This window comes from Labrus mixtus, chromosome 5 (assembly GCF_963584025.1).
Source record: "Labrus mixtus chromosome 5, fLabMix1.1, whole genome shotgun sequence".
Taxonomy (NCBI): domain Eukaryota; kingdom Metazoa; phylum Chordata; class Actinopteri; order Labriformes; family Labridae; genus Labrus; species Labrus mixtus.
The window spans coordinates 30,894,412-30,922,173 of record NC_083616.1 but is presented as its reverse complement, the minus strand read 5'-3'; the positions used below and the strand labels follow the sequence as shown (position 1 = coordinate 30,922,173).

Sequence of the window (27,762 nt, the reverse complement as noted above, 5' to 3'; positions counted from 1 at the left end):
TGTGTGTGTGTGTGTGTGTGTGTGTGTGTGTGTGTGCTTATGCATTTGTGCATGCATGCATGTCTGAGTGTGTGTGTGCACCTATATGTGTATGTGTGTGTGTTAACATGTGTGTGCATTTTGTTGGGGGGGAGGGGGGGGGGCAGGGTTGGTCTCATGGGGCAGCTCTGTGTCTGTCCCATCTGCCACCCCACTCTACTGACACCCAGGGGAATGGCAGAAAGGGTGGGGGGGGGGATTCATTTTGCAAAAAGGAATCGGGGGTCCAGCGGTCTAATGGGCAACAATACAGGTTTTTACTGACGGGCCAAAGGCAAAGGACACCGGCTGGGTGTGTGAAGCCAATCTATTTGACAAAACAGTGCGGGCCACCCCTGTCAAGCTCTGCCTCGGTGTGCCTAATAAGGCACGCACACCCCCTGAAAATTATGCCTCAAATGAGAACGGGGTGCACTGTATTTTTATGCACACACAGACGCTGCATACACCCGGGGCTAATGTCATCCTAATGCATGGCCGTGCTGTGGCCAGAGGGCTAATTGGGTATATAAACACAAACACATCCCCTGAGAGGCGGGAGGGGGCAGGATGTGTTTTGTGCTATATGCTCCCCCATGTTCCTACAAAGAATATTCTGTAACTTAAACATGGAGGCTCATCAGTGCTCCAGCAGCATCGATAATGAAAGATGACATGGCGTTTGCTCTCTCACACACACACACACCACAGCAGCTAGAGATGCTCTTTTCAAGCCGGTGCTGTGTGTACAGTGTGATGTGGATCGACTCAGTGGCAGGTGGCATCTCATCCTGTCTTTATCCAAACTGTGATCAGAAGACGGTAAACGGCGCCGAGAAAACAAACAGCGACGACAGTCACAGTCGTGTGGAAGGGAAGCATATGGCTCTTGCACCGCTGGGCAGAAGGAGCACTCAGCAAGATGAATGCTGAGGTGCTGGCAACAAAGCTGACTCTAACTTGTCAAATTAACAGCACATCAAAAGAGAGAGAGAGAGATAAGAGGAGGAGGAGGGAGGAGGGAGGAGGAGGCAGCAGAAGCAGCGTGAGCTTTTTTTGACAAGTGCCACTTGATGGTGACAAAGACGGCACAGAGAGGAACAGTGACTCCCCGTCGAGGTCGGATCACAGAGAGTGTCAGCAGACGTTTGAAGTCTCTCGCTGAGTTGTTGATACACTGTTTGTCCATACATGTCTCAAAAAAAAAAAACAGCCACACAGACTTGCATCCACTGGGTGCCCACCCTGCCCCCCTCACCGCTTTGAGCGCTATGTTAATGAAACAGTTGCCGTTTCCTGGCATAACATTAATTACCCGATCAAAATAGAGTGGGTAATTAACTGCCCTTCTTTACCAGTGCTAATTACATTAGCAGAGAAGGGCCATTTCAGGGGAGCAAAAGAGAGGGGAGAAAGACAGGATGAAGCAGCACCAAACAAAGCCTTAGTGAGGCACATGTCGAAGCCTGTGTGTGTGTGTGTGTGTGTTGAGAGAGAGGAGGAGGCCACGTTGGAGGGAGACTCATGTGGTTCTCACTCGGGCCCCTAGAGGCTCGGTCCTCAGAGAACAGCAGGCTTATTGGAGAGGAGAGAGATGCGGGGAGGGGGGGGGGGGGGGTGTTGTTGTTTATCTTGACATGCTCTGCTCAGTCTTTACAGCTCGCATCACAATTAAGATGCTGCGGCTCATCAGCTATGTATACAAAATGTGTAGCGAGCTGCACGCGCACACAGGTGATGGGAACAGAGAAAAAAAAACTGAGATGTGGAGGAAAAAAATCTTGATGTCCAGGAAATGTATGTGTGTGACTTCTTATAAACCAAAACATCTCAGACAAGCATGAGTGACTTTTTTCCTCATTTGTTTTATTTGGAGCACAAAATATAATTACACCTTAAGATATACAAATCACATTTGCACAAATTTTTTATTTTTGTACCGTTTAAAAAAAAAAAAAAATTAAGAAAAAAAAAGATGGCTTCAAAAACATAATATTAAAAATTGGTAATAAGTTTTTAAATAAATAAAATAAACCAAACTCTAGAAACAAAATTTTTGCGAAATGTCAGCTACTCTGCGTGTTCTTTGTTTGCACATCCTGAGAATGAAGTTTGTGTCGCGATGAGAGAAATCAGTGAGGACGAACAGCACGATGTGGTACGTCTTTTCTTTTCTGTTCTGCTGCAGCTTGTGCTTTCATTTACTGTACTGCATAGTGACTGGAGACCTGTGCTTTGTTGGGACATTTAACTGCAGAATCTTTTTTTTTTTTTCAGGGTCATATAAATGCAACATAAGCAATGTGGAATGAAATAATATCAGGACGTTGTTGTGACAAAGCATGCATTAAAAGTGAAAGTAAAAAAAAAAGATAAGGCTAACTAACATCCTTTATGCAAGAACCTGAAAACTGGTTGTTTTTATTCCGAAGTAGTGCATCAGAGTCGATCCTCTCTGACAAAAAAAGCAAATCCCTGTGAACATTTAGCAAATTAATTAGCAATCGTTGAGATAACTTCATTCAGCCACAGTTTGAAAAGGACCACTTTATAAAAACACGTTTATATTATTCCCTAAACTAACTATAATAAGTTAAATTGTTGTTCTTAAATAAATCAATATATGAATTCCTTTAGTAATAACCCTTGAGACAAAGAGTTTCTCCCTTGTAAAACTGTAGAGATCAGAACAAAAAATAAAGGGTCTATTTTTCTGGAATGTAAATTGTCTTCAAAAGTCTACTACAAAAAAAGGCTCTCGCTAACTCACAGACAGTGAACACACATGCCATTTAAGGTGTCCATACACAGACAAATAGCACCCGCTTGTCAGAGCTGCGACATTTGATCAGAGTTCTCCTTCATCCGGCGATTTTGAAATGCTCTCTGGTGCGTCTCTGGTCGAAGTTTGGGCAGATTTTTGAAGATCCATATACTGCATGTGATGTATGCCAGAGATGCGTCGACGCTCCCCCACTGAAAATGTTCTTTGCTTCCTTTTAAAAATGCAGACACGTGATGACAAACACAGTCATACACGAGCCAGTCAGGTGCTGTCAGCTAAGGAGCTGTCTGTCTGTAGTTGTGGGGGGGGGGAGTTTCCTGCCCTGCCTCTGGTCTTTGGACATTTTTAAACCCCGTCCTGTTCATCCACCTGCATAAAAATAGGGGCTAAGAAATGGCCAAGTGGGTGTGCTCAGGAAGGAAGTTCAAACATGGCTGCTAGAGATCAATTTTCCATCCTCCCTGCCCTCTTAATGCCAACAGAGGGGCTAAGTGTAGCAGTGGTCGGGGGGGGGGGGGGTAGACTGGGGCGGGTGCTTTGCTACATCGGGTGAACAACCAGGCCCGTCATCGCTGAAGAGAAAAAAATATACAAAAATCTATGATTCTAATCAACCAGCTCTTGCATTATTGTACATCCATTTTTCTTTCTCGTTCAGGCAAAGCTTTGGAGTGGTTAGTAGAAGGGGTTAGACTGCATTGGTGAGTTCAGACAGCGGGGTCAGATAGTGAGTCGGGTGGCTACCTCTGAAGCTGTTCCCCCCTGAGGCGGGGCAGGCAGGGGAGGGGGAGCCCTGGGGCCTGAGCACCGGAGCAAAAGCACTCTTCTGTTTGGCGGCAGACGGGAAGGAGGAGAAAGGCAAGAGAGACGAAGAAGAGCTGGAGCTGCCTGGTATGGTGGGGCTGGAGGGCATAACTGTGGAGAAGTGGGCGACAGTGAGTCTCAAGTCGGAGCACACAACAGAAACATGGAGATAAATAAACACAAATGTTTGTTGTTTTCACACATGCACAAAACTCCTTCAATTTCCTGAATTTCTCCACTTTTCCCCACCAGACCCCGTCGTCAAATTTCCATGTGAAGTCAGGGTGAGCCTATGTGTGATCGAACAGGAGCCAGTGTCATGTCATACAACCAGTGTGATAACTGTGCATGTAATGGAGCTGCTCACTGCTACATTCTCCTTTCGTTGATTCTGCAAGTACGTCCAATAACTTTGTACCTATAATAATAATAATACAATAACCTTTGATATACAGGGGAAGAAAAACTAAAATGTCAGACTCGGTTGCTTCTTCTGCCATCTTGGATTTCTTTGATTTCGTCTTGCCTCCTGTTATGATAATGCGTTAGTGTCTTTAGCGGTAGGCGTGATTGGTAGGAGGAGAAGCAGGGTCAGTACTGATGTCACACCTGAGGGGGGGTGTGGTGGCTCTGTCTCTGTAACCTTAAATAGCAGCACCTGCGGGGAATTGGTTTTGAGTGGAAGAGACGCCACGAGGGAGACGCTGGGACGCAAGACACCTGAGAGACTGAATCTGAAGTAACGTTTGTTTTTGTGTCGACACTTCACGGGTTCTTTGTGCACATAAATCTAAACTGATATGAAAGACACTCCTGACAACCCCAAACCCCATCCCTCCCGTCTGACAGAGAAAATGTGTGAATGAGCAACTCAGGAATATTTCAGGTGCAGGCTGACCTGAAATATTCTAGATTAGTTCAGGAGTGCACGTGTGAAAAAAAACACTTTAAGGACAATGTAGTAGTCTTACTGTAGGGAGAGCCCGTGGGGGAGGCACTGCTGAAACCAGGAGAGCCAGGTACTCCCAGGCTGGTCATGGGAACCGTTCCATAGCCTCCAGTCATCCCTCCACTGCCCCCATAGCTCGAATGCTGAGGAGTGGAGGCTGATGGGTAACCCCTTGGAGACAAACTGCTGGAATTTCTAATGTAACCTGGAGGAAAAAGATGATCATGGAGTCAGATCTGAACTGCATGAGAGTCAAAATGAGTCCAGCATTGTTTGTTCTCTCAGTCTGCTCACCCTGGCTGCTCTGTCCGGGGTCTCCGAGGCTGACGCCTAACTGAGAAGGATAGGAGCCCAGGCCCATGACGCTGCCGTGTGCCGGTGAGCTGGGCAGCGCCTGCAGCTGGCTGTGAGGACGAGGAACGCTGTAGAGAGCCTCAGCAATGTCGGCTGCACGCTTCAGCAGCATGTCCTAGAAGACACAACCATTCAGACTGTTAGGAAAAAATGCAGTTTAAATCAAAAGCTCTGCCTCCTCCGCAGAATATGTTAGCGTCTGTTGCAGGGGTTTTTCTTTTGGCTTCACTTTTAGACAACAGGAGGAGGAGGTGGAGATGTGTCATCCATATTTATACAGTCAATTAGAAACATGCGAACCTAAGGTGTAGTCTTCTAAAAATCTGCATGATCTCTGAGAAAAATTCTAATGTTATACCAAAGCGGCTTCTGTTTACCTGATTACTGTGCGGGTTTCCGTACAGAGCCTCGACTAGATCTGCTGCTCTCTTCAGGAGGATCTCCTACAATGAACATGATTCATAAGATTAACATCTTATTAAGAGTCCAACGAGCACAGTCACAGAAAAATCACATTAAGCAATGCTAAAAAAAATACTGTTTTTCAAAGGTGTCTCTAACCTTGGCGAGTTTTTCTGGGTCACCAGGATGCCGGGGAATGACCTTTTGAAGGCGCTGGAAACCGTAATCTATAGTGGGCTCATTTAGTGCTGAAATAAAAAACAAGGATCATCGATTAAAAGTCATCAAAAGAAATCTGTTTTCACACCGTCTATCTTCTGAAACGTACAGTCCACCTTTGTGATTTCTTAAAAAGGTGTGTTGTCTGATTACCTGTGTAGATAAAGCGTCCTGGCGCTCCCTTGCAGAATTGTTTAGATTTATAAGACAGTGTGACCTCCACCACCCCGGGGATGTGTCGAGGAGGTGTCTGCACACGGATAGCGTGCGGTGTGATCAGCTGAGGAACACAACAGAACATCATGTCACAAAAACATCCACAAACGACTCCCTGCGTGCACTGTAAATATTTAGGCTAACACGGAGAGATTAATTTGTACGGCCTGCCCATAAATCATTTAAATAACGAGACAGGCCATATGCTATAAATATCATTCTAAAATATGCTTCATAGTGTAGCGTCATTAGCGAGATGTTTGGGAGACAACTCCTTACCTCACTCCACACCAGCATGCTGCCAAACACCACCTGCAGCCCGTCAAAGAAATTCTCCCCGATGACGATGACCATGGCCCCGCCGGTGGTCCAGCCCTCACTGGGGCTGATGGCTTTGATGCACGGGGTCGCTGCACAGGACAGCAGAGAGGGAGAGAGAGAGAGAGAGAGAGAGAGAGAGAGAGAGAGAGAGTGTTAGTGAGTTACTCTAAGGGTTGAATGCAGAATGCACACCAATTGAAGAAAAAGCAGAAAGATAATTCTTGAAACGTCTGAGTTGTTCTTGTGAGAAGCGTTGTTGAAGTAGAGTTAAAATAGAAGAGGGAAGAAGGAATGGGGGTAATATACATTTTGAAATTTGTATCATTGCATAAAATATTCTTGAGGAAAAATAAAATAAGTTCAGTTTTTTTTATCTCCAGAGGTTTGGTGGCTGTAATTCTGTCCATGTGGCTTGTATCCATGAATTAAAAGCAAAAACTTCTTGAAGAATAAGACGTTGGATAAATGATTGTAAATGTAAATATAGCAATGCATTTACTACAGTACATATATAGTGGTGAGACCTAGACACTAAAACATTGGTGGAGAATGTATCATGGTGTTTTTCTGATTGTAACAATGCAACAGTGTGAAAAGACCTAAAAAAGCACTTGTTTAAAAGTTTAAGATCTTTACTTTAAAGCTCCTGTGAGTGTTGATTTTGGCGCCCCCTGTGGACAAAGCATCGCCTCGTTTTCTCTACTGATTTCGTCCTTTACTTGTCCTCTCGCTTGGCCCCGGTATCCCAGTGGTTAAACAAGTGCCCCATGTACCTGTGACTCCTTTTCCCGCATCTCTCCCCTGATTTATGACTCTCTCTATCTACTATCCAATACAGGCTTAAAAAAGCCCAAAACAAACCTTAAAAGAAATCTCATCCTGCTTTCTTTAAACAGTTAAATGAGAAATCTTTGTCTTGGAAAACGTCCAAAAAATCTGTTTTTGCAGCGTGCACTTAATCAACTTTGTCTGACACCTACCACACGTCGACGGATTCAGGCTTTAAAAACAACAATACAGCAACAATCAGTCTTCTGCTGATGGTCTCGTTTGCTTTTGTAGCTCATATTAGAGGCATCTGTATTAATATTAGTCACAATCATGACCAGATAAAAACTCCTCGCAGGAGCTTTAAAGGCTGGCGGAACAAAACCCCAAAAAATACTGAAAACCAAAATCAAAGTCCTGCAGGCTCAAGCACAGAAGTGACAGACTGTGACTTGTCCTCCTTTGGAAGGCAGATTATTTTTGCTTTAACGACGGCTAAACGCATATCGCTGAAACAGTGGAGGAGAAACAAATATAAAGAGATTTATTTGACCTGAGTAAAATAAGTGTGTGTTTGTTTATCCCCGTGGTGTGAGATTTGATTCATCTTTAAGGCTTTGTGAAATGTGCTCTTATCTGTTACCCCATGTTGGAAAATTCTTTAATAGATTCTTAAAAAAAGAAAAAAAAAAAAGGTTTATTTTAACGTTGTCGTTGAGACTATTTTGAACCCTCGTCTAAATTTGATTCAACAGCGTAACAGCCCATCACATGTTGTAAATTAACAAAGTAACTGGTAACAGCTGTCAGCCGTCAACAGTTCACCTGATGAATTAATGAATCAAAGTTTTCATGACTCAATAGAAATGTAAATAAACAGTCCTTCCTTCACAGCAGAGATTATTTTAATGTGTTTTTTTAGAGATAACTGAGATGCGTTTACTTACAACTGGAAATAGATCCAACACTGTGTAAAATGTAATTCTCCACGCTTTAAAATTAGAAATTACTACCGTCTATGCTGTGTGAGGAGATATAGATATTTAATGAATGCATTAATTAGCTCAGTTAATGACCTCAGCAGCATCTCTGCTTATGTTTGATGTATCATAGTGATTATAAACGGACATTAAACAACCTGCTGTTACACTCTGTTCCTTTGGACTGGTTGTGTGTAATATCTCTGAGTGTGCATGATGAAGAAGACATGTGATGAAGTTTATTTAATAAAAAATAAAAAACAGATGGATGAGGCGTGACGTCGTTGTGTTGTTGTGTAGCTCACCATACTCCATGGTGTTCTCCGCAGACTCTCCCGGCTCCAGGCGGCGAGCCCTGCGGCCGTGTTTGGAGTTGTTGTGGACGAACATGTTGTCGGACACGGCGAGGACGTGGCCGTCCACGCTCACAGTGCTGGAGAGGACCACCTGAAAAGAAGACGAGAGGAAGAAACATGAGTGAGCGTGCTCGACTGAGACAGCGCGTGGCGGGGTCACCATCTCCGGTTACAGCGGGCCGAATCCCCGAGCAACAATTTGTTCTCCCGCGTTCAGGTGGAGAGTCATATATTTCCTCGATAGGTAATGTGACATCTCTGGGATTTTTTCTAATACTTCTGCACTGTGGTGATGACACTGCTCATACGGGCCCCGCCTCCACTCCTCCATCGGGGCTCCATATGGCCTCCAACTTTTTGATTCATACAGCGTGCAGCGGGCTCATCGCCGTCTCCTCCTGATCCTTCAATGACACCAAACATATGGAGCAAATCTCCCACGTTAGCCGGCCGTTAAAGTTTGGATGATATATAGTGACCCTAATTTGATTTTCTGGCCGCAGCATGTGTGTGTCCCTTCCCACATCTGCCTCGCATGGACGACACACACACACACACACACACACACACACACACACACACACACACACACACTCATAAGTATAATTAATGAGAGGATACTTGTAGGTTTTTCTGTGTGGTTATTTACGGGTGTTTATACTTTTCCTCAACGTCATACTGAGTTTGATTATGTGTTTTAACAGCATGTTTTTAAGAGAATGAGAAAAAGGTTGTTTTTAATTTGACTGTAAATATTCTGTAATGTGCATTTTTAGAAATAACAGCGGAGTTAAAACCTCCTCACTCCCTTTGGACACAAACACATGGCAGTGATTTTGCAGGTGAAGAAGCATACGAACGAAGAGGACAGGAAGCATATGTGCTATAGGTGTCTGGGAAAAGGGAGGAGAGGCGAAAAAGGAAAATAACTGTAAATTATCGATCAAGCGGGAGACTCCTGTCCGGCTCTGATCACCTTTTAACCCCTGAGATGAAGAGTGTCGGAGCGCCCGCCTGCTCATAACTTCTCAGCATGTGTCACGTCGCAGGAGTTAAAGCAAACATGGAGGAAGAGGAAGGGACCGAGGGTTTTTTTTTTTTTTTTTTCTGGGAGAAAGGGGGAATGCCAGACGGGGGGGGGGGGGGCGCTGGTGCTGAAAGACGGCAGAGGAAGTGAGGCGGGAGTGTCCCCTGTGACCACTTCCTGGGTCACGGAGCATGACCTCCTCCATCTGGAGCCAATCACTCAATCCCTGACAACTTCCTGAAACACCTCAACCTATTTCCTGCACCCTAGCACCCCAACGACAGAGTCTCCCACATATCAAGCTCCCTTTTTTTTTTTCCGTCTCTCTGACTGCTTATTGATTTTTAACTTTCACCTCTCGCTCCCTCCTCTCGTGTCTCTTCCTGGAAGACCTCCAGAGTGTTTCTCAAAAGCCTTTTTCACACATGCACAAAACTCCTGAAAAGTTGTTCGGTTGAGTTGCATGTTTGAATACAAATGGGGAACATTTTTCACCCCCGTTGCTTCCCGGCTGAAGTGTAAGCCACTGTTTGGGCGCAGCAGGAAATATTCAGGGGAAAGTAACCACGAGCGCGTGAGAGGGGGGGGTGATGTTAGCATGGGACAAGTGAGAAGGCGTTAAGGTGTTTCATGCTGCTTCATACTCTTTTCTCTCTTTTGTTTTTCACTCTTTAATCTAGACAAAAAGTCCAGTTGATATAAAGGCAGAGATCTGTCATTGTAACGCAAATATCTGTGGCTTCGTCCGTCATCTGATGTTGAACGTTACAGTGTGATTTCAACAGAATCAACTTTTTTTGCATGTCTGATCTCCCAAGAACGCCCCCACACCACCCGACTGTTAAAATCTCCCTCTGCAAAGGACATGTGTGAAGGAGCAACTCAGGAAGATTTCAGGGGCGGGCTGTTCTGAAACGTAGGAGTCCTGACCTTAAGTGAGAGTTTGAGACCTGAACCGTACTTTTAAAAAATGAAATAATCATCAAATTCTTCTGTTTTTGATTGAAGGGGAATGAATTCTGCATGACTGTAAGTACAAATTTAAATTATTTCTGTCCCACGTTTCACCTTCTTCCCTTTTTTCCGCTCACAAACAAGCACACACTGAGCATTCTTCCTCGTCTTTTTTTTTTCATACCTGGAATCTCCTCATATCCCTCGGGTTTCCCGCCGTCTTCAGACAGTTCTGGTTACACTTCAGGAAAAACTTCAAGAAAAACCTGCCGAGGTAAAGAAGAGGACACTTCAGCAAATAAGAAAAGCACGTGAAAGAATCATGTATATGATTATCTGCTACTCTGCAACACGCCGACAGTCAAAGCAGACATTCATTATTTTGCAGAGATGAGTCCTGTGTGTGTGTGTGTGTGTGTGTGTGTGCGTGTGTGTGTGTGTGATTGTTCTCATCTACATGATTACAGCTCTGACATCAATCCCAGCTGTTTAGCGTAGTATTAAAGTCAATGTTATTACACTTTAAATCAAGTGATGAGAATTTGAAGCACAGTCCAGTGAAAGCGCCGCTGTGTTTCAAAGTAAAGTGGAGACAGTGATGTATGCCGGGGGGACTCAGGGGACCGTGGTATCCCGCAATGCCGCATTTGAACCCCCACATGGGAATGGAAAAGGGAACGGAGAAGAGACAACTACAGAGAGAGAGTGAAACGAGGAGGTGGAGAGAGAGAGGGAAGGAAGTGATGGAGGCACAGGCGCTGGTATGGACATGAATTTTGTTTTCAAGTATATGTGTCTCATTATGTATGTGAGTGTACTTTTGAGGGCGAGAGGCTGTGGAGACTGACAGACGCAGGAAGAGAGAGAGAGAGAGAGAGAGAGAGAGAGAGAGAGAGGGGTGCTGATAGCCTCTGCTACACCAAAGAAAAACCTGAGAGAGAGAGAGAGAGAGAGAGAGGTGGAATAAATAGGAGAGCGATGGAGACTACGGAGAGAGAGAGAGACTCCAAATCCCAGGTGTACACGGTTCGGCAACACGGGCCCGCTGCCATGGCAACGCAGCTCTGCCGCAATCCCAAAGTCCCCATGCTGAGAGGCAAAAGACAGCGATGGGAAAGAGAGGAAGGCAACAACACGAACACATTCCTTCAGTGAAACACGACGATGGTGCGAGGTGAAATGAAAAAAGAGGGCAGGTGCAGACGAGACGCACACATGGGGACGAGAGAGGGGTTTCAAACAAAAGAGAAAAAACAAGCCTGGATGTGATGCAGGCAGCATTGTGATATAATTCTGGCATTCGGTGAAGTAAAAGGTCCCCCCGAACCAGATGTCCACCTCTGTCTGGTCCATGAGAAACTATTAATGTTCACATTAAACAAACAACAACAGAGCAGAAGAAGAATGCTGCAGAGGGAGGCAGCGGTTTTTTTTTCCAGGCTACACGGTTAGCTCCGATCCCACCCACACCGCGCTCTCTGCAAATATAAGTCATATTAATGGAGAGCGCTTGTTTGGAGAGCGACTTCATATTGGCCCCCACAGCCCCTCTGAACCCTCCCATCGAATACTAATCTCTCCCTCATTCTGTCAACGTTTACTCGCTGTTCTTCCATCACTCGCTCCAGCTTCCTCTCCCATGTGAACAGGGAGGGCCCCGGGTTTGAAAAGCAGCGCTCGCTTCCAACAGTGTGTCCAATATTTCTTGATTTGAGATATTTTGTTGGAGGACGATCAATATTGCTGTTGGCAAGCGGGAGATTGTAATTTATCAGCGAGAGCTCGGAACTCCAACCTCAAAGCTGCACCAGTCATCAGATTTAAGGTGGAAACATGCAAAAAGCTCAAATATGCACCTTCTCCGACTTCCTTCTTTTCTCTAGGAGTTTTACATCTGACACCATGACAGCGTCAGTTTAACATGATTTAAATCACTTTCTACATTACACATCACTATGAAACTTATACAGTTTGTGTCCTAGACTCTGAAACGAGACCATAATCCAAAGTGTCCCGTTTCATTTTACTGCGTCTCTGGCTCTCTCCGCTGTCTGATCCCGGGCGATGATTCTTACATTATGGCTCGTTTTTTTTAAAGGCTGTATCTGCCGTTTAACACGGAGGTAAATCAGAGCAGGGAGCACATTTTTGGGGGGTTTGAACCATGTGCAAGTCAGGCTGTGGTTGAGCCACATTAGCCTCACTGGCTCAGGCTTGTCAGAGACTTAACGTTCATCTCAGCGGCGGTCATCCTTCATTTGACTGACTGACGCGATGACGCCTCAGATTGTGAGATCACCTCCCTAATTGAGAGGTTGTCTCCGTCCAGCTCAGGCTCTGTGCACCGTCTGAGGGTTCTTCACCTTGTTTGTTGACATCTTCTCATCATTCCTTGTTTGTATGACACCAGATGCCTCACACACACACACACACACACACAGAAACACACACATTCACATGCTTGCATGCACACTCTAATATGCCAATCCACCCCCCACCTTTGCCCCCCTCCCAAAAACCCATTGAGTCAACTTTTCACCCCCCTCAGTTCGGACGCACACAGCTGCAAATGCTGAAATTAAAGCGAGACATTGACGCATATATTAGCATGCATTAGCCGCTTCCCCCTGCCCACTTAACATGCAAATCTCCCAGCCCCGTCGCCTCGCACCTTCTGCCACACATTCATTTGCTGAATTATAATTAGACTAATCTTGCATAATTAATAAGAAGTCGAGGACCCTCTGTTTTTTTTTTTTTTTTATCCCCTCCTCTATTGTGGTTGCAAAAGTTTAATATTGCTGTTGTTTGTTTTTGTTTGGGTAATGTGATACACACCCACACACACCTCCCCATCCAGAGGGAGGAGACGAGGAGAACATGCAGAGGAGTGGAGGTGAGCTGCATGTCACAGGGACATTATTTTCAAAGAAGTACACGTAATATAAATGTTCTTTACATCACAGACTTTTGGATAGAGCAGCCTTAAACTGTGATTCTGTTTGTTTTTAACGGCTCTGAAGTCTGTCAAATAGAGCGAATAAAGCTAATAGGAAGCGTTTATATCCATCTCTAGAACTACACAAACCCTTCATGAACATGCATCATTACATTTTATTTTACTCAGTTTCCCCATTTCTGTTGTTTTCTTGAGATCTTGACTTTTTTTATGTTGTTATCTCAGGATAATGAAGCTGCTCGTCTTGTGATTCCTCCTTAATTTCAGCCATTTCTTCAAGTTCTCAAGAAAATTAGCTTGTTATCACGAGGAAATCAGCAATGTTGTCTCAAGATAATGAGATAAATAAGTCAAGATCTTAAGAAAACAACAGTAATGTGCTCTTTAACAGGGAAACAAAGGTGTAAAATATCCACTCAGGGCTTCCCTAACATGGTCTGTACAAGGATAATTATTTACAGTACATAAAGGCATTTCCATGTTGTCGATTAATTGTTGTTTTTCACTTTGTGAAGCTGAACAAACCGAGCATTTTTCTCTTATAACAGTAAAGGAATACCTTCCTGTGGCATTAGATTTCTCTCAAATAGAACAAAAATATTTACAAAAGCACGCTTTGTGATTGTTTTTGTTCCATATTGATGACAAATTTGAAATGTAATTGAATTACACAGAGTTCGCTCCGGCCGGCGAAGGGAAACCAAGTTTTTATCTTCCACCAGATCTCCCCCTCCACAGGCTCACTTAAAACAGGAAACACAAACAAAACATAGACCCAAGTCTTAAACCTTGGGATCGTTTTCCACTGCGGCACCACAGGGACTCTGTTTTTTTTTCTTTTCTGTCTTCACTTCTGCATCTCTGTCAAGGCCTCCAATCCCCTTTGTCTGCATCTGCTTCAGTTCCCAAGACTAAACACAGGCCTCGCAGTGAGAGGCCGCCGGCCACACGGTGACAACGTGCAAGTCACTGCGCTAAAAACAATAGAAGAAATGTCGTTTTTGTACATGTTTCCCTCCTCAGTGTGGACTCCAGTTTCACGTTTCTCACTTCTTCAGGGCATCTGTTACACATAAGTGTTACACACTCTGCTTTACACATGGCCTTAATCACGCAGAGAGCACCTCAGCAGCACAGGACCCCCAACAAAAATGTTCATAGGCATTCATCAGCACTAATCACTGTTGACATAAACTGCCTTTTCACATAGACATAAAACACATCGCCCTCTGCGCTCATTGTAAATGAAGGTTTACTGGTAGCAGCCGCTCTTCAAGCATGTGATGCTAAAGGCTTTAACGCGGGGTTCAAGTTAGTTACCATCACAGCTGGAAAACTTTCTCCACTCGTCTGCTGATTTTAGGTCGTCAATTTTGGACTGCTGCACCGAAGGGCGACATATTTATGATTTAATGCCAAAAAAAAAAATGTGAGGGGGGAATTAAGGAAAAGAATGAAGGGGAGGAGATTATCAGAATTTTTGATCAGCAGACGTGGATGCCCTGCAGCTGAAACAGAGGGGAAGTGGAAACATGTAGAGAGAGGAGGAGACACAACTAATTCTGACTCTCTCCATTTGTTAAATGGCTAATGAGTGTGAGTAAATAGAGAGAGAGACAATGTAGGGACAGCAAGGTGAGAGGATGAGAGGAGGAAAAGACGGAGGAAGAGAATGTTGATGTCCTGTATTCAATGCCATCACTCATCAGACATCCCCCCCACCCACCCACCCACCCACCCTGAAAAAACAAAACAGTGTCCTGACATCGCGGTGGAGGGGAGCTAAGGGGAGGGAGGGAGGAAAATTAGGAAACCAGATGTGAAGCATTAAAACATACTGACATGCAGAGGGCCTTCCTCTGCCACACTCACACACTGAGAGCACTAACTCATACTGCAGGCCCAGATTCATGCATGTCCCACACACACACACACACACACACACACACACACACACACACACACACACACACACACACACACACACACACACACACACACACACACATGCAAACGTTCTCGGAGAAATACACAAGAATGAATCCTGACCTGCATGTTAACATCAGCCATGCAAAATTAAACAGACTTGCAGAAAGGTCGACTCCTAAACAAATGTGTAAAAGTCACATGTCTGTCCTTGGTTTGTTGATTATAAATATGCAATGGGCCAAAAGCATGTAAGAGCTCACAGCTGGGATTTGGATAAACTTCTGCTGAAAATCTGCAGACATATGAATGCACACGTGCTGCAAACACACTTACATGCAAACATTCTTGCAATAAGTTAATACACAAGAATGAATCCTGACCTGCATGTTTACATCAGTTACACTCAATTAAACATCTGCAGAAAGGTTGACTCCAAAACAAAGATCTGAAAGTCCCATCTTTGCCCTCGGTCGCTGATTTTTATATGCAACAGTCTTAAAAATGACAAGAGCTCATGGCTTTGATTTGGCTCAAATAATGCTGACCTAAGAATGTTCCACAGATCCACAGACATTTATTTACGACGTTGCACACACTCACAGACACACATACAAACATCCAGAAGGAATTACACAAAAATGAATCCTGACTTGCGTTTAAACATCAGACGTGCAAAAAGGTCAACCCTAAAACAAATGTTTGAGAGCCACGTATTTGTCCTTGCAAGATGGTTTTTAGTATGTAATGAGCGAAAAACATGCTAAAGCTCGTGGCTATGATTTGGATAAATTAGTGTTAGCCTAAAATATTCCACAGATCTACAGATGGGTCTTCATGCATCAGTGTATGAAGATATGCATCCAATTAGTACATGTACCCGAGCCCAGGAACGGCCAGGGGGGAGGGATGGAGGTGTTTTGTTTTCCTCCATGGGGAGAGCTGTGTTTGGAGGATGGAGGGGGGAGGTGAGGGAGGGGGGGCAGTAATAAATACCCCTGGACCCAGGTCCCCTGGCAGACTGGAAGCTAGACTGGTCACCAGGGTTAACACCCGGGGCACATGGCCTTTGACACTGCTAATGGGGCACAGAAAACCCTCCACGAACTGATACCCCCTCTGTCGCATACCACCACAGGACCTTTCACACCGACCCCCTCCTCTTTCTAAAACATACATATCTGTGGCTGCACTCGCCTTTCACCAGCAAATGTCACACAGTCCAGTTAGTAGACTCAAAAACAGCCCAGTTAGAGTTAAAACCTCTTTTTCCACTCTCTATGAGCCTGCTCTCTTATCTCTCTCAGTGACTTCCCTTCATGTCCTGTATGAGTTCAAACGTCTGCATGCTGCTGGTTTAGCTCGTGTATCTCATGTTCACAGGCTATAGAACTCAAAGAGACAGTCACAGGTTTCACTGCCACCTTGAGACATTTATTACTGCATGTCACCTCCCACTCTCTCATCTCTGTTTCCAACTCTATCCAGTGTCCTCTCCTCTCGAGAAAGTCCCCAAAAATATTTCAAAAACATCTTCACAAATGTTAACGTGCACCCCAAACCAGCCCGGTGAAAATACAGAGCTAGAGGAAATAGAAATGTAAAAATACTCTATTACATGTGACAGTCCCGGATTCATCAGCAAGATTCATTCAGAGCCTGTCAGTGTGATCAATCCATTAAAGGGATAGTTCTGTATTTTTGTAATGTGGTTGTATGAGGTTCTTGCCGGTCAGCGTGGCCCCTTTAAGGAGAGACGGGGCCGGAGTGCATTCACAGAAGCTAAACGCTACACCGCAATGCAGACGAGCTAGAAAACAACGTCTGGGTAAACACAGATCACAGCGCTTTGTTTTAGCACTACTGGTTTCCCTCCGCATGAAGAAAGCTGATCATCTGTGTGAGTGTAACTTACATTTGAATGAACTCTATGTTTTTTTTTTAAGCTCTGTTTTTCTCAAAATTAGCTGAATTAGGTTTTTTTTGTCAGTGTTTATACAACCTTTGTCTAACTAGTCCATGTTTTAAGAGAAGTTGTTCTTTTTGAGACATACTTTGTAAAAAAACCAAAAATATTTATCTTGTGCCGCCTAAATTTAAAAAGTACATGTTTTTAGAAAAGTACGTTCTGAAAATCAGTAAACTGCAGAAATAACTGACTATAAAAAGTCTTCAATGCCCCGTGTGTTTCTGATCAGAAGTCAGAGAGTTAATAAAACACGTCGACTCGAGGTATTCTCAGGCAGAGAAGAGCGAGCACATGTGAGATCTGGGCTCCTTAGAAATGTCTCTGCTGGATTGGCGTTGCCCCTCTCGGCCTCTCCTCCTCCTTAGCCTCCCAGGCCGGCTTCACCTCTGCAACCCCCGGGCCCCGGACCCCGGACCAACAACCCCCCCCCCCCCCCAGCCTCTAAACCTGAGGACTGTGACAAAGCCAAACATTTAAACCACTAGTGCTGATTTATAGAGCTTTGGTATTGCGCCGTAAAACCTTCAGCCCTGCCACCGCTAAAGTGAGCGAGGCACGGCGGAGAAAAAGAGGGATGATGGGAAGGGTACACAAGAGGCACTCGAGTGTTTCAACGAGCTTTCTCCTGGGTCCACAACCTCACAACGCTGTAGCTGCTAAATGTGCATTTCGACAATTTCAAATGAATTAATGTTTCAGTCTCCAAAGCTTAGCCGAAAGAAGAGATTGCATGCTAAGTTGGGCCACGTGGGACGGCGGTCAGCCTGCCAAAGAGATGGATATGGAGAGATATTCAGAGTCTGGAGAACATGAATTCACAACCAGGACGGGGAATAGAAGTCCCACCAGTGGCCTCACCTCTCCCAGCATGCTCTGCGCCTCCTGGGGGACGTGGATTCAAATATACTCTCAACTGTCAAACAGAGAAACGAGCACATTCTACAGCCGAGTGGATCTCAAACAAACCACAGGGTCATGTGCAATACTACCAGCAACGTATCTCACTTTTTCAACAACCTTTCAATCAATCAGCCGCTAATCAGATTCACCGATAACACACACACACACACGCGTGTATCAAAGCTCAGCCCGAGAAGAACAATGACTGTGGGATGGATGCCACCGAGAGGAAGAGGAGAGGAAGAGAGGCAACAACAGAAGGAGAAGAGATGTCTTCTTAATTAGCCAGTAATGATAAGATCTGACAAACAACATCTGTTTCCAGAAAGAGAGAGAAGGCAGGGGGAGGGGGGGAGAGAGAGAGAGAGGGAAAAGCAGCAGAGAAACCTGTGAAGCCGAGACAACAGGGACCTGCTTGTAAGAAAGTAAAGGAGGGGAGCCGAGGGGATGTGTAGAGGGAGGGAGAGCGCCGTGTAGCGTGACACAATGGAAGAAACGGAGGATGAGAAGTCGAACAGAAGTGAGAAGAGAAGAGACAGAAAGAGGAGGGGGGGGGGAGAAATCTGACAGGGTTGAGGGAGGCGAAGAGCCAGGACGGATATGACAGACAAGAGTGAGGGAGAACGAGAGAGAGAAATGAGGGAGACGGACAGACGAGGAGAGGAAGGTGAGCTGGGTAATGGTGCTGCAGGGAGAGAAGAAGAAGAGGAGGAGGAAGAGGAGGAAGAGGAGGAGGAGGAGAACGTGTGAAGAGACGGGAATGGAAGCACTCAGAGGTCCAGGCTGCTGTAATTTACTGTCCGTGGCTAATACACAGCAAATGTGTGGAGTTGCAAGGAGAGGAGAAAGGGAGCCGGGGGGGGGGGGGGGGGGGGGGGGGGGCTGCAGGGAGGGCACGCACACTGTTGGGGCTCTCAGCAGGCCTGCTGGGAGCCTGTCAGCAGTCACATCACCCCGTGCCCTCAGTCCTGACAGATTCATCAGGACTGTTACACACACACACACACACACACACACACACTGCTGCACACAAGCATGCAAAGATTGTTAAATCACCGTTCCTGTCTTTCTTTGATTTTTACTGATGATGAAACCAAACCAAACAGACGATATATGAAATATGGACGTCGTGTTTCCGTCGATGTTCGCTCCTGCACTCTGACACAAACTCTGCACGAGTTGTCGTGGAAGTTTCTCGAGTTCGAAAAGGACACAGGAAACTCGCCCGAAGCCAGAAGGGAGACCTAATCAAACTTTATAATTAAAAGAAATATACGGGACAGTTGTAAATATTAGTGAAAGGTGGAGGATAACTCCAGTGAGGAAAACGGTCCCGTCCAGATCCCAGAAAAACAGACAAACAAACAAAACAAGGTGGCCACCGGGGCCGGCCCAGCACCAGGGGGCATTGTTAAGTCATTAGTGAAATTTAAGAAGAGGATGACACACAGGCGCCCGCACACACACACACACACACACACACACACACACACACACACACACACACAACCGCAGCTCCACCCATAAAAGCAAAATCCAGCCAAAGAAAACAGCCCTTGTTCCTAAATACCACTGCTAACTGGCCTCTGACTCCACACCCACACACACACACACACACACACACACACACACACACACACACACACACACACACACACACACACACACACAGATCCTGATTACACTGATACAAGATCTCCTCACAAATAAATGACAAATGCAAGAATTTCACATGAAAAATAAACCCCCGCAGACCGCCGTATCCAAAGTCTCACATGTAACCACACACACACTGTGGATGTGAAGACCCTCTAAATCACTCTAATCTGCCCCCTTCTGATCCTCTGAGTGCCCCTACTTAATCTCCACACACCACTCAACTAAAGGTGAACCCTATTAGTGGCCAGATAAATGGCAGGCTTTGGCCCCAGCTTCTCCGAGAGTGTGAGGCCTTTTTTTAGAGCGCCATTGAGCTGCAACTCAAAACTTCTAATTCCCCCCCTCCCCCCCCTCCCTCCGCCCCCTGCTGTTCCTCCCCATTAGCCCATTTCTAGTCCAATCCCATTTCCTGTCAAAACATTTCTGGGCTGTTCTCTGTTTCCGACTGTGCCCCCCTCCTCTGCAGGGTTCCCTCAAAGAAAACAAACCGTGGGCCCACTCCTCATGTCAGGGTTCAAGCCACAACAGCTAACACCGGCTGAAGCCGAGCAAAGGTGACCAAACACAAACTCGGCTCGGAGCCCACCACTCATTATACACTTCCTGTGCACGCTGGAGTCCCGGATGTTCACATGAGACCACATTGCAGAGTCCCACAAAGAAGCCCCCTGATCATATTTTCCTCCGTCTAAGGCCCGTGGATAAATCTCAAAATGTTGTGAAATGTTCAGAATGAGCTGCATGTGTGAATGCTGGCAGTTCACTTCTTCACCCTGACTTTATCTGAAATTGTTCCTGAAATGACTTCAAAAAGTCAGGGGGAGACAATGTGTGAACGCAGAGTGATGAGTACGTTGTAAACATCACAGTGAGACTTCTGTAACCTCTTTTCTACGTCCCGTCCTCTCCTCGAGCCCGACAGTTAAAATCTCCTGCTGTGAAGGACGCGTGTGAAAAGGTAACTCAGGAAGACTGTCCTGAAAATGTTCTGGACATTTTCACGAGTGCATGTCTAAAAAGGGGCTCAGCTCTGAGTTCAGGCTCCTCTCACAGTACCTGTCAGTGGATTTGATATTCTCGACATCACATCGTCTCTCCCTGTCTGCCTTTGTGTCAGTCTCCCTCTCTCCTTCGCCCCCCAGGGGGGGAGCCATCCCCGCGGTCCGGTGCCAGCTGCTCAGTGGTCCAGCCTGTGTGCCGTGGTGTGCACTGGAGCCTCAGGGCCCTGTCGCCACGCTACCTGCCCCCCCCCCCCACACACACCCCCCCACCACCCTGCCTGAGGGGCTCGCTGACAGGGGGTCTGGAGGGACTGGACAGTACTCGCCCACCGGGAAGAGAGACCTGTGACAGCCGAGTGAAGGGACCACCGTGTCTAACTTTGTCTGTGTGTCTCATATTAAGAAGTGCATCAGTGCAACACCTGTAACCTGGACTGTACGGACTGACTGATAACAGCTTCTGATTGGCTGCAACAAATTGTATTCAAATCACATGTTTGGATACAGCAAACACAGAATAGAGAACATCTTTGTTCTGCAGAAGACATTTCATGCTTCAGCAGCTCAGACTCAAAGAAAATCCTGAAAAATGTATCTTTCTGAAAATGTCAAAATTTCTTAAACATTAAATTAAAAAACAGGCTCAAAGATTTTGAAATACTCCTCCAACAAGCCACTGACACTCTACAGGTGGGACTCTCCAACACCATCTGCAGCTCTTTGTGCAGCCAAAGGTTCAGATTGAGAATACATGAGCCCCTCCTCCACATCCTCTCTGTAAGTTACGATGATGGAGGAGGAGAATGACCCACAGCAGTTATTGTCCGCGATCAATGACGGAGGTGTTTCTCACTTACTGCTCACATGATCTAAGATATCTGAGAATCAGGGGAATTATCCGACTGTGACTTTTTGTTTCAGGGGCAAAAATATGAACATTTACAGCTTCCCTTCTCAGCTTTATCGTTACCTTTCGCTCAAGATTTTTCTCCTATTTCAGACTTTTGTATCAGTCATCTTTCTTTCAGGAAGCCAAAATGGCAGCACAGTGTGAGCTTCATATCGTTCACTCAAAAAAAGGAAAAGCAATACTGGGAGTATGAGAAACAATCTCATTGTTGTCTCACACATAAAACTCTCATAAATGTCGACCTTACAGGGCGACTTGGCTGCGGTGCACGAGTATGCATCGGGGAGAGGGGGGAGGAATGCGACCTCTGACACGGTCCGACAAATGTTACTGCATTTATTCTTTTGGCTGAAAGTTTAATGTTCCTTTCCCAAAGACTTTCTATTTTCTTTTCTGTTGAAGCTGAAGCGGGGAGGAGGAGGGCCGGGTGTTCCCCACCGTTAACAGAACGGGGAGAAACGATCCGGCCCTGCTGCAGTACGAGCAGGTAGATGAAGACATTCAGGAGCAACAGAGGGAAGTGGCCCAGAGCGTGTTATTTTTTTAAAATGTGTTGAAGACAGGCAGGCACAAGCAGGTGGATGGAGCAACGTGGAAACAGATGGTCCGACTGCCGCTCTGAGACATTTACATACAGCTACAAATGACATCTGAATAGTTTATTGTTAAACTGTCCAGACAGTGTTAATCCGTAAAGAACTATAAAATAGGATATGGTTTTACTGCCCTGCAGGATTGAGAGTCTGTGTGAGTGTGTAGCTCTATACAGAAGCACTAGACGGACATGCATCAGTACATTTTATTTACTCAGTTTTACTGTGATGATGAATTATTTGTGTTTTCTTTGAGATCTCCATTCATCTGTCTCTCATCCTCAGAGTTGCAAAAGCACAAAACAAACAAAAAAATAGTCTTCAAGCACCTCATACGTGTCGACAAGATCAGCATGGCATGTCATAGAAACCATTTGACCATTTTTTGTTTTAGATCGACAGAAAATCATCCTGTTATCATGAGAAAACAAACTAAATAATCTTGAAATAATCAGAAAATAAGTCTCGAGGAAACAAACTGAAATTACCTTTTTATCTCGGAAAATCAAAGTTGTTACCTCCAGATGTCATTACAAAATAATTTCTCAACAAACAACCGAAATTAAAGGAGCAAGATTTAACTAAAATTGGTACTGCAATCCAAATTCCCCCCTCTAGAGTCGATGCTCACGCAGGTCACCATGTGGTGGACTCTGAAGCTTCAGTGTTTATCCAGCTCTGCATGGGTCTGTAAACCTTTCTGTGTTCTAACCTCTCTCCATTTTTCAAAAAGCATCTCCAATATTGATCTTATTAGAAACATGGCGAGGCTTTTTTTTTTTAGATCGGGTAGAATCAGGGTCGCCTTAAAACCGCCTACCTTCTCTGGTCCAAACAAATCCAGATCATTGAGGACTAGAATCTAAACTTAGAAGGAGGACTGTAAGTCTTTTTCAGGGGGAAACAGAGTAAACAAAATGTATGGATGCATGTCCGCTAAAGGCTTCCGTAGATTGCAGGATTTACTTTAAGGATTAAAATCAGAATGAGTAATTTATAAATAATGACTCAAAAAATAAACATTTACTGAGTGTGAAACAAAAGCTTCCATCTGCACATCAATTAGGACTGAGAATCCCTGCTCTGACTCGATGGCAACAAAGCTGTGCTACATGCACATAACTAGAACCAGGACTACAAACAGATCAATACAACCCACAACCTGAGATTAAGAGTAATGGATTCCTCTTGAAGCCGCCGCCCACTACAACTCAGTTCAAATAGTAAAGAAAGATCAACTCAGGAGGCAGAATGAACGCTAAAACTTCTGATTTATTTCTCCCCTTTGATGGAGGGTGTGATGTTCTGATCAGTATTTAAGATCAAATCATCGTATGTAGGAGAATGTTTGAGTGTTTGTGAGCTCATTTTGAGTCTGGTGGGGGGTGGGGGGGGGGGGGGGATGGGGGGGGGGAGCCATATTGACGAGATTGGAAAATTCCTATTGATTATTCTTCTTTTCTCTGAGCGACCGCTTGTTAAAAAAGACCCCTCTTGGAAACACGATCAATTAGTGAGATAGTGCTTGCCATTGATCACGACCCCTCCTCACAGGCCATACCATGGATCCCTCCACACACACACACACACACACACACACACACACACACACACACACCGTCCCACAACATCCTGACCAACTATTGATCCCTCTTTCTTAGCCAAATATAAAAGCACACACTCACAGAGGAGGACCCCCCCCCCCCCCCTCCTCCTGTCTTAAACCACACGGTCTAATACTAATACTGACATCTGCTTGTCTCCATTGTAAAGCCATGGTTCACTCATAAATACAGGGGCCAGCTTTGGCCCAGAACCAATATAGTTTTTCCAGAGGCCAGAGGTCAGAGTGGCAATAATCCGGCCATTAACAGATCTGCTGGGGTTAATACTGAGAGACGACGAGCTTTAAGGAGAGAAAGCAAACAAGACTGGCAAAAAATACCCAAATTAGACATCAAGCTGTTTGTATTTTCTACTTTTCAGAACCGCAATGCATTAAAACTCAGACACACAGCAGAGCAAAACACTTTGAAGCAGAAAGAAATAATCTGTTATTGCTTGATAAATGACCTCCACAATCAATCCATTATCAGATTTTTGTCCATTAGTTTTCTGATAATTGACTAACGAATAGATCCAATAGGTTTTCAGCTCTTGTTCTTTCATTAAAGGATGAGCCGAGTACACTTTGCACTGAATCGGCGGGGCAGTTACAGCGAGCACAAAGAGTCTGCAGTGAAGAGCGGGGTTGTCATGATATCAGATTTTAAACGTCCATATGATACCAGTAAAAAATCAAACCATATTGATGACTGTTTCGAAACCACGGCAACCGAACTATAAGAGCAAGGCATCCAATATTGAGTCGTTTCTTGCTTTTCAATTCCAGAAATTCCAGGCACACTGTCTTAATTGCACAAATACATCGGCAACGTTTTGGCATTGAAAGGTTGCCGATGTATTTGTGCAGTTACGACAGAGTAGGCTTTTTCTCTTTGGGGTAAAATATGACTGAAGGTCTGTTGTTTTTCAAATCTTCCATATTTTGCGTTGCTATCGATCATGAAAAATGATTGTATCCTCTTAGAATCAAACACTTTAAAATAGTATTGAAAATGTTGGAAACTTAGTGAGTAATGTTTGCAGCAGTTGTTGCATTTTTAAATATCTCTGTTTTCCTTTAGTATTATTTTTGTCATATGCATCATCTAAAATGCTCAGTTACTACATATATAAACCCTCTCATAACAAACATGTGGTGCCTATCTGGTGCTACACGAAACCCATCTTAAACTTAACTGAGTGGATCTATTTTTTTCCATAATTAACTAAATCCACCAACTCCTTTATTGTGGGCAGATCAGGATGCAGGTCAGTGTTTTCTACAGATCTCAGGATGCAAAATAATCAGCTGTAAAGGTCAAAGAAAAAGTCTCATGTATTAAAAACCAAATTGAAAAGTAGTAAAAGCAGCGAGTGCCTGACTTTGAAGACTTAAGGAAGATTTATGGTGATGAGCCCTCAGGAATCAATGTATCTGTCTATTGATCGATCATCTAACCAATCAGTGAACGAGCCTCTCCATCATTCAAAGATGAGACTCTCAAAACCGAAGAGTCACATCAGTTCACCAAAGTTAAGACGAGATAATTGTAAAACTATTAGACACAGCAGGCGGCGGGCGTTAGATAAGTCTCCCCCATAAGAGTCATCTCTTTTGTCAACGACTCCTTGCCCTCTTCATCCCTCGACCCCCCTCCGCCCTCCATCCCCTCAACCCCTCCCTGTGGATCAGCTGTGATCTCCTCTCTCCCCTTTCACTCAAATCAGGATTAGGGAGAAAAAGAAGAGGAGGCGGAGGAGGAGGGGGGGGGGGGTGCAGCAGCAGAAGGAGGAGAAGGGAGGGGGGGGAAGAGAAAACTGAAACAATATGGAAAGGAGATTAGAAAAGTGGGGGTTTGGGACGTTTGGGGAATTGCAAACTCCCTTGTGCTTGGGTAGGTGTCCTAATGACACCGCCTAATTATGGCAAAATTAGACAGGCTAAAGGGAGGGAGGGGGCGGGAGCTGCTGGTGGTGGTGGTGGAGGAGATTGAAGGAAAAAAAGAAGAAGGGGAATTAGGAGTTAGGGAAAGAAGAAGTCAGTAAGAACGAGTGGGAAAAGAGAGAGGAAGTAGCACAGATAGGAGGCGAGGAAACGAGCGAAGGGAGGAAGGGAGCATAAGGAGAAAAGGAGGAAGAATAGAAAGCAAGAGGAGCGAGTGGGCCCCACAGCACCCTGCATGTTAATTGGAGAACAGGTGTTGGGGCTGGGAGCAGGAGGCTGATTACTGGAGCCACACACACATGAACACAGGCTGCACACACACACACACATGAATAATTGAAGACCCATGCAGTGACTAGGGGGAAAAAGGTCAAAGCAAGGGGTCACAGAGACGCATAGAAAACGCACATACGTTCATACACAGACATAAATAAACATGCACACACACATTAAACTATACGTCTGTTTGGTCTGAACACACGCTGCTTTTCAAGGCCAATCTTTTTACTTTTTCAGAGTGCATAAATGAGAGTGTGTGCAGAAGGTGGGATAGAAGGGCAACAGGCCAAACGCAAAATTTCATTGGCTTATCAGAAATTAACTGTCTGCTAATAGGCTGCTCCCCGAGGAGAGGATTTCGCAGGCCAGCCAAGAGGGAGAAGCCCCCCATCAGGACGGGATCTGCCCGCTGTGATTAGGGAGTACTGTAGGTCAATGATTCCATTTAAATCAATCCTCAGAGCAGCACACAGGCCTGTACACACACACACACACACACACACACACACACACACACACAAACACACACACACTCTGAGCGACTCACAAACAAAAATCGGAGGAAGGTTTGGCCATGTTTGGAGGAAGTATGAAAGCAGCGCCGAGGGGGTTTATTGGGAAAGTAATGTGCTACAGTAAATGAGAAAAGCAGCTGCTCCAAGGTATTCTGGGAAAATTTTTCAAAAGACAACAGCCTGATTTTTCCGTTCTATGAAAACTATCTTCAGCGGAGATCCTCAGAGACACACTGTCAACAGCCAGCCAGCTTGAACTGAGGAGGGGAGAGAAAAGGGTCCTTGACGTATATGAAGTGAGTGTTTTCTAGACAGACTATCTGAGGGAAGGAGAGGAGGAGAGGAGGAGAGGAGGAGAGGAAGGTTGCATCCATGACATCAGAGAGAAAATATTTCACATACGGTGTGCTTATGAGCATTCATCACACTGTGTTAATGCCAGGCCGACAGCTCAAGACCTCCCAAATCCCCTCGTACGTGAAGGCCCTCACACACGCCGATTATGGCCGTGGTCATCCGCCCTTCAAGCCCGATGATAACTGGCTGTCAGGATGAACATTTACTACATATGTGGGCCAGTCTGCTGGGATAAAAGATCCACATGCTTCTGATTAAAGAAAATCTACGCTCTGGGGAAGGTTTCAGGTGTAATGAGTGAAACAGATCCCAGCAGGGGGAAGAAAAAAGATCAACAGATTAAAGAAGAAGGAGAAACACATGGAGGGTCGACACGTACACACATACGCCACACTTTATAGGATGTATAAACATGGATCTCAGAGATGTCATCCATTAGGATCTGAAGCCCAGTGATGGTGGGCGCCATATTGGAAATGCTATCTCCACCCAACTTCGATCGATCTAGAAACAGGAAATGAGAAGGAGCTGAGCCTATCGACAAACAGCTACAACACGTCCACCTGTCAGTCAACTCAGTGACACCCATTATAATATGTAATTATGCAAAACTCTCATAAAGAAATGAGCTTCAGAGACCATCAACCAGGCACTAAACATATGTATTTCTGGGTATTTAACATTGGAGCTTTTTGCAGTCAATTTCAAGTGGACACTTGAGGAACTGCAGTCTTTTGAACTTCTGCATTGGATTCACTTTTCATCACCGGAGATTAATACAAATTCCAATAAATTACTGTGATAGGCTTAAAGCAGGTTACAGGTGTTTGCATAATAGCTGGTTTGGAGAAGACCCTGTGTGTTAAAAAGTTGAAGCCAGTGGGGGGGGGGGCATCGTATAGCCTGCCGGTTTTGTTGCGTACCTCATGTAAAGGCTAAATTCCGTGTCGCAGCGGGTTTGAAACCTTCCTCTCTCCTCCCATTATTTCCT

General features: G+C 45.1%; 2 protein-coding genes across 8 annotated transcripts in view; one reads left to right on the top strand and one right to left on the bottom strand.

The window, feature by feature from the left end:
- Nucleotides 1–27,762, top strand: part of osbp2b (oxysterol binding protein 2b) — a 337,585-nt gene that overhangs the window by 262,976 nt on the left and 46,847 nt on the right. The gene's annotated exons all lie outside the window — the stretch shown is intronic.
- The window catches only part of ebf2 (EBF transcription factor 2), a 36,054-nt gene continuing 10,139 nt past the window's right edge, over nt 1,848–27,762 (bottom strand). For 2 of the 4 annotated variants that reach the window (XM_061039282.1, XM_061039283.1), the window contains exons 7-16: nt 10,338–10,419; nt 8,122–8,263; nt 6,027–6,157; nt 5,685–5,811; nt 5,472–5,560; nt 5,288–5,353; nt 4,851–5,025; nt 4,579–4,761; nt 3,548–3,718; nt 1,848–3,375 (exon numbers count right to left, since the gene is read on the bottom strand). In XM_061039282.1, the coding sequence (XP_060895265.1) occupies nt 3,344–3,375; nt 3,548–3,718; nt 4,579–4,761; nt 4,851–5,025; nt 5,288–5,353; nt 5,472–5,560; nt 5,685–5,811; nt 6,027–6,157; nt 8,122–8,263; nt 10,338–10,419 (1,198 nt within the window). In that variant the 3' untranslated portion in view covers nt 1,848–3,343. Of the gene's footprint in view, nt 3,376–3,443; nt 3,719–4,578; nt 4,762–4,850; nt 5,026–5,287; nt 5,354–5,471; nt 5,561–5,684; nt 5,812–6,026; nt 6,158–8,121; nt 8,264–10,337; nt 10,420–27,762 lie in introns of those variants that run through there. The other 2 variants (XM_061039280.1, XM_061039281.1) reach the window with 1 other exon arrangement.